General features: G+C 34.0%; 1 protein-coding gene across 1 annotated transcript; it reads left to right on the top strand.

The window, feature by feature from the left end:
• The first annotated feature begins 4,187 nt into the window (after positions 1-4,187).
• LOC127837224 (angiopoietin-related protein 7-like) lies at positions 4,188-7,588 on the top strand. Its single transcript, XM_052364151.1, has one exon. It carries the CDS (start codon positions 4,462-4,464, stop codon positions 5,812-5,814), a length of 1,353 nt encoding a protein of 450 aa, XP_052220111.1. The 5' UTR covers positions 4,188-4,461; the 3' UTR covers positions 5,815-7,588.
• Positions 7,589-7,930: the final 342 nt, after the last annotated feature.

Below are 7,930 nucleotides of genomic sequence, written 5' to 3'. Positions count from 1 at the left end.
CTTCCGAAAAACGTCTTCTTAAAAAAGATAGTTCGACTATGTACATAGATATTGACAAGGTAAATCACTCGCCATTTTCTAAAGCAACGGAAGTGCATAATTAAATCGCTGTCACCCCGCTCGCTAATTGAAATGCGCGCGCAGGCCGGGAACCTCGCTCTTTCTCTATCTACTTTCAGTTACAACAGAAACATCCACAGACGATGTAATAAATCCTTGTCACTATTGTTTCACTCAATTAATTGAGCAATCAACAAAAGATATTGTAAATTGCATACACATGAATCATTCCTTACCAATTGTTTAACTTGATTTCGTCTGCCATGGTGATTTCCAGAAAAAAATCAGCACGTCAAAAATCAAATCTGGCGCCCATAGTGTTAAGTGGCTGTTATTGTGTATAAAGAGCGAGGTTTCCGGCCTGTAGGAAACCATGCTAAATTTTAATAAGCTTAATGATATTTAATTTTGAATTGTTTATAGCAATTGCTAATTTAGTGTTATATAAAATGGTGATGTGCAGAGTTATTGAATCATTTGTATTTAGATATTCATTTAGATTTTCAAATTGGCAATTTAGATAACTAAGAATAAAATGTCCGAACCTCCCTCTAAGCGAAGGCGCGTGGAATAGTCTCTAGAAGACAAAATCAAACTGATCAAAGAGTCTTAGATGTTTTCTAAGCCTAGGCACAAGATGCTGTCAGAGAAATATGAGGTAGAAAAGTCGACGATAGGAGATATCGTGTAAAAAAAGTCTGTGTACATGTCTGATTAGGAAAACAACTCTTCACTTAACAAACGTCGGTTCAACGATGAGATGAAATTTGAAGTGATCAATACAATTGTTGGGACTGGTTGTGTATTGTAAGGCCTACTAAGTTATTACCGATCGCTGATCCGATCATACAGGATAAGGCACCGGGCTTTTCTAAGGAACTAAGAATAAGTGACTTAAAAGCGTCGAATGGGTGGCTGTGTCGTTGGAAGATACGGTATGACATTAAAGCATTCAAAGTGTGCGGAGAGAGTGCCAGTGTGGATTAATTTGAAGTGAACAGTTTTAAGAACATAATAAGTAATTTTATAGTAGATGTTTTATATAAATTAAAATTTGCTGAAAGTGTGTGTTTTGTTCACATTATGCTATGCAATTGACCTTCTAAAAGTAATATAGTCAACTGCCCCTATAAACCGGAATCCTCTCTAAAACGGAATATAATCTCGGTCCCGGGGGTGTCCGGTTTCGAGGGGTTCCACAGTATTTGATTATGCATCATAGTTTGTTGTACCCTTGTAGCTTGGGTTTGAATGAATAAACATGCAGCCACATACGCCTTGCGTTACATTATGTACACCGGCTTAACTACAAAATGATGTCTTTAGTGAAAAAACAAATGGAAATAATATTTTAATACATTCATAAATCTCTAGGATTTTATTAAGTTATGCTAACTGTGGCAATCTGCTCATCTTAAAAAAGATGGAAAGTGGACACAATTTAGGCCAAACATCGGAGATGGACTGGGACGATACGGACACCACGCATTTAAATTGTTAAGTTACACTGTGATTTCATGTTCAAATGTCCGCTAAAATAAAAGACGAAGAAACCTAATTTAGTTATTTAAAGGACGTTCATGAGTACATGAGCACTAACTATTGACCAGTAGAAAGACTTGAAACATCATTGTGATCATTTTCAACAATATTGCAAACCCAAGTCTAACATAATTTACTCCAGATATGTTTTCAAGACAAGAATACTATAGGATTGGTAAACATTACAACAATTTGCTAAATATGTGCGATTATTAAAGTCACATTAATACTAAAAACAACGATATATTTCGTTAAATATTTCGTAAAATAAAGTAAACACATAAACAACCAGTGTTGCTTATAATGATAGCCAAAATTTAAACGCTAGATGTGGTCTGGTATCAGAGATTTTACGATATACAACATGCTCGTTTATTAATTATTTTTTGTGTGACAATGTAATTTAACGCGACGATATCCGAAAATTTACGAGCGAACGCGAGATGGGCTTCGGGCAGCTCATGAGAACTACGTCGTGCTTCCGATGCTACCCGAAGCCAATCACGCGTTTGCTCGTAAATGTTCGGATATCGTCGCGGCAAATTCACATGAAATATATAAGTTTGATTATGATTTTACTTTAAAAATGTTGATCTCTTTACCTGAACAGGTTTATTAACTTATACAAATTGTGATTACAACAGTACTGTTCAGTGTTTGTTTACGTCCTTGCAAATTTTAAGGAATTTAATATTGATTCAAATATATATTTTGTGACAAATATTTGTTTTTATTAACAAAAGACAAACACATTTAAAACTCATTCGTTCTAGTCTGGACGATTCTCTACCCAGCAGTTATTAAAATCGAGGGTAGCCGATTGTTTTCCTGCCAAAAGCCCCGGCATAAAGAATACGAAACGAGAGTAAATATGTTCGCCAGTAAAGATGTCTCAGAAGTCGGAGCTGGTTAATAAACACAAACTTAACTTACTGCACATACATATACTGTAACTTTTACACAACAATTATAATTGTTTTCAGACTAACGTTTGCAAATGTAAAACTCACACTATACCATTATGCGGATATTAATATTAGATTATAACTTAAATTGTTAATACCATAATATAATTAAAGTAATTAAATATGTTTTTATAATCATGAGCATGTTATAAACTAAATAAATCTTACAAGTTTTAAGTGTTGTATATATAACCTTTCATATAAATTGTGTTTAATGTCTATTTGCACAGTGCCTACCTGTCCAGTAAATCTGTTCAAATGTTCGGAGAAAACAGACACATAAATAAGCGAAGATATTAAAGGTGTAGTCTCGTTGGTAGTGGGAGTGAAGTTTGAATGCACACATCGAAAAAGCTAATCCGAATCGTATCCGTAGCAATACATGCAATTATTTCAACGACATAATCCGATATAACATGTTTAATATATGCTAATACAATATTTCCGAAAAGTTGTCATTTATCAATTTATCAATATATATTTCGAGTGTGCGGTTTCTGACAATAAATGTGCCAGTCAACATCTTTGGCCAAGTTTGCACTTTTAATAAACTATCGTTTCATTCCTTAATATGTATTAACAATCTGCAAATTGTTTAAGTGTCCATCTGAGATAATGTCAATTAAACTTCCACTAATTAACATGAGCATCATCGATAACTAATTATCCGCGGTAACAACAAGCAACGTTTAACAATAGCAAAACGGTATAGTGTTTCACATACATATACTATCATTTATGGTTTAAATACTGCCCATAGGTTGTTGTTGGAGATTGCTATGGATGAGAATGGTCAGTGCTACTTGTCCCGGACTAGGCACAATATGTTTTGCTGAAACCAAATTATGAATGCCCTTGCGAATAAAGTAATTTGTCTTTCACACCAACACCTCTTAATTATCTTAAAGGCCAATGTTCATTTATTTGAATATGTTAATTAAAGTAGTAAAACCCTTGTTTGTTGTGATATTAATAAAACATAGTTGGTAGATACGTAAGCTTGTAAACTTTGTAAAAGTCAGATTGTTTTAACGTGTTTTAAAGCTGCACTTTCCATTAACCGTTAACAAATAAGTTTTCGATTGAACCGTACATTTAAAAGAAGTTTCTTTTTTAGCGAATAATTGAGTTAACTTAGACAGTTTCCTTTACCAAGACTATAACACATGTTAAGAGCAAAACAGGATCAAAGATCCAAATGCGTATGTACAAATATCTATGCAAACCGTATTAAGTTTGAAAATTCATATATGTAACAATTAGATTAAAACGTTCTTTGGAGTCAAAACACTGTTAAAACGTTTGTTTTGTTAACTGCAAGAAACAAATATAGAATGCCTTTTCAAAACGTCCAGTGATATAAATGTATTCAAATCGACAGATAATTACCCATTCAGAACACGATCCGAAACAGTCTTTACTTTCCTGCACTTGTTAAAATGCGCCAAGGACCATTGTTTTAAATAATGATGTTTTTGAAAACTTTGTGTTAGACAGTCTTTATAGTTTACACTTTGGTACACATCGGATCTTCAAACTTCTTATTGCAGATGCTCTAGTCGACTTCACATCGATAAGCTTCTTTAAACATGTTCAAAGTTTACCTGTATGTAACAGAACATGCGCATCGCCGTAATTCTTAGAAATTTGAGCATATGATTCTTTTCGTTAATAGATTACTCAAATCCCGTTTCATCAACATTATGTTGCTATGCAACAGATTGTGCAATACAAAGATAACAACACATGTATGAGCTGAGCGTCTTGGTTTTCATTGCAAATATTTGCTAGGTAGCAGAGTGTTGAATATATTCAAACCGTGCGCTTCGTGTGCTTTGCTGAATTATTATCCGTATCAATACTGCGTTTTGTACGTGCGGGTCATACACATAAAATGTTGCCTCTGAGAAACAAAATGTTATTGTACATGCTTCTTTTAGTTTGTACTGAAACTGTTTCTTCAAATATTGTGAGTGAATCATCGACATCGAGAATTCTGCGAAGATTGGATAAACTTGAAGACGATGTGTTTATGATTCGAAATGATCTTATTGAAGACTTGAGAGATGAACTGCGTAATTTACGAAAAGATCTAAAAGAAGAAACAGAATTAAGAAGGGAGGACATTTCAACGCTTTCTAACATAATAACGGAATCTTCGGGACAGGTTGTTCTACACAAAAATATGGAAGATTCGAAAAGTCAACATGGGTCATATGATTGTGGAGCTATTTTGAGTAAATATGACAGTGTAATTAATGCGTTAAAGAGCGAAAAATCCGAAAACATATTGCTGCGAAAGGCATTTAACGAAATGAGAAAACAACACGACGACTTTAATTCTAGATTAAATAATGCGGAGAGAAATTTACGTTCAGAAATAGACACTATCAAGAATGAAACAATGGCGGGAATTAGCGCTACACAGAAACGTGTTAACGATATTCAAAAAGACATGAATGCTCTCTACGGGCTATTTCATTCAGATGAATCATTGACAAATCGTTCATTGAATGCTTTACAGAACATATCTGATATAACATCAAATACTGCAAATCTTTCAACGTCGAATGAAATCTTGAAGAACGTAAGTGATGATATCATTCGACGTCAAAGTAAAAACATAAATTCTTGTGACGGTGTGGCGGTGAGTGGTGAATACGTAATAAATCACACTTCCTACCCATATGGTATGAAGGTTTATTGTGATGTGGACTCCAAGAACAAGGGTTGGATGGTTATTCAGAGGAGAATTGACGGGTCTGTGGATTTCAATCGCAGTTGGACCGATTACAAAGCTGGCTTCGGTAACTTGAGAGGCGAATTCTGGTTGGGAAATGAGCATATCTACCAGCTGACTAAGGAAAAACCGAGAGAGCTGAGGATAGATATGGAGACGTTCGATGGAACAAAGCGGTATGCGTTGTATTCTGCCTTCTGTGTTTTATCTGAGTCTGAGAAGTATAAGCTCCATGTGGCCGGATACTCTGGAGACGCAGAAGACAGTTTAGAACGTGGGCATAATAATCAGTCGTTTTCAACTTTCGATGTCGATAATGACCGATCGTCACGATGCTGTGCTTGCAAGTACGGAGGAGGTTGGTGGTATTACTCATGTTTCTACGTACATCTAAACGGAAAATACGTTACAGAAAAGGAGACGGTTCCTTACTTGGGAGGAATCCATTGGTATCACCTCACTTTGTATTATACATCTTTGAAATATGTGCAAATGAGCATACACTAAAAGTGCACTTTTATTTTTTATATACCATGATACAAGTATCGGTGCCACCATTAAAATGTACATATATCATTCGTGTATCGCCTTCGCAAACGATGTTACTAAACTTTAAAAATAAAATATATTTACAAAATTCAACTTAAAATATATATGTGCTGTTACACAATCTATATTTGTTTCTAATGAATTGTGTTACAAACATGTACAGAATATATAACCTAAACATTAGTCATATTATTAAAAAGGTCGAGCACAATCGTTATTTTGCCATTCATAAGTACATCATGCTTCTTCAATTATTGTATTCAGTGCTTCTGAGTTATCATATGATCACTATTTAAGTTCGCGCAGACAGACAAATGAAAAACAACCGTAAAATTCGATAAACCAAAAAAACTGATAACTTTGCACACAAAAAAGATTTATCAGAAGTGGTCAGACCACTCAATTGTTGCAATCTGTGGACAAGTTTGCTTATTTCGTGTCTTGTAAAAAAATCTCGTAATGAAACAGCAACGGATAATTTGCGCTTCGTATCAATTCTATAATAACCTGTCACAATTATAGTGACAGGCATAACAACGTGCAAAGTGCGAAAGAAGAATAAATATATGCTTAAAGTGAAAATATTTAAACGTTAGTGTTGGTGTTTTCCTTGAAAACCTCATACTTACTTTGTATAGCATGTTGGCAACAAAATATCAATTTGACAAGTCTTCAACACATATAACAGTAATAATGTACTTGCTCCGTTGATAACATCAAAACTAGTTTATACCACATAAATTGAATTCATGTCCGTAAATTAAGATGCATTTGTAATTTAAGAAACAAAACAAGAGCTGTCATCATAGGATGACATAAGCCCCCGAAAAACGTTTTTTTGAAACCCAAACGCTTTTTCGAAACCAAAACGCATATTTCGGAACCTAAACGCGGAACCTTAAACATGCATAACAGATATTAAGCTTACATCTGAAGCGACATAGAAGTTATGAGCATTTTTCGAAACCTAAACACAAAGTGTGACGGACAGATAAACAGATGGACGGAAATACGATCACTATACGCCCACATTCGCTTCGAGGGCATAATTAAGTTAATTATTAGTATGTATGCATATCAGTTTACCAACATTTGAAAATAAGAACGTGTGAGATAATAATACACCTTATGTGTGTACAATTGAGGAAATACGCACGGAATTTGGTAGACGCTTTAAAAGACTATCTGTCAACCAACTACTCAGTGTAATAACATTGTAGAATTGGTGATTATTATTGCAGCCGAATGTGCCTTTTTCTTGCAAAAAAACTGTTTAGAAGAGGAAATCGATTGAATATATAGTTTTTAACACGTATCATATTCAGGATGAGACCATTTACCAACTGACTGAATACATACTGGTTAATAGAAACTTCAATCATCCGCAGATGAAAGCTACGAGTCCAGTGATGTGAATACTTTGAATGTTAAACTGAACATTTCTTAAAGAGAAGAAACACCAATCACATGACTGTTGTCTCGTTGAAGTATATGCACGTGTTTATAGCATTAACCATGGTTGATGCGTATGTGCCATGATTAGTTTAGTGTTCAAAATACATTGTATATAATACATAAAGTTCATTAAATTTTGTTTTCCTAGGTTTTATGATGTAGTTAGTTTTTCTGTATGTTCTTATTATTCGTGTTTATGTATGGAGTTAATTAAATATTCGTAACTTATGATTTGTAGAACGAACATTTTATATGTATATAAACAATTAAAAATTCAGTTCTTTATATACTACTTTTATATAGTGTTCTTTGATGCGAAGCATAAGACATACTTTTAAAATATAGTTGCTATATGTCGACGCAATCGCTCCTAACAATTTTCTTGAACGTTTCTTTCTCGCAACAACGAATAATATAAACATTCAATTACAATTTGTTTTTCTTTTTCGATACTAATCACATTTCATTTAAGACAAAATGGGAACATCAGGCCAGTCAAACATTGGTCATGAAAACAGTCCGTTTGCAAAAAATGTGTTTAATGGACACCTTATACGATGAGATTTTGCATCGAATATAAAAATGATAAAGTACATTTCGTGTACATGAACTAGATTTT

Source organism: Dreissena polymorpha, chromosome 7 (assembly GCF_020536995.1).
Source record: "Dreissena polymorpha isolate Duluth1 chromosome 7, UMN_Dpol_1.0, whole genome shotgun sequence".
Classification (NCBI taxonomy): domain Eukaryota; kingdom Metazoa; phylum Mollusca; class Bivalvia; order Myida; family Dreissenidae; genus Dreissena; species Dreissena polymorpha.
This window is presented reverse-complemented; position numbering and strand designations above follow the sequence as displayed.

Bases quoted from the DNA above. Each gene is read 5' to 3' on its own strand.
- LOC127837224 (XM_052364151.1), top strand. From the start codon at position 4,462: ATGTTGCCTCTGAGAAACAAAATGTTATTGTACATGCTTCTTTTAGTT.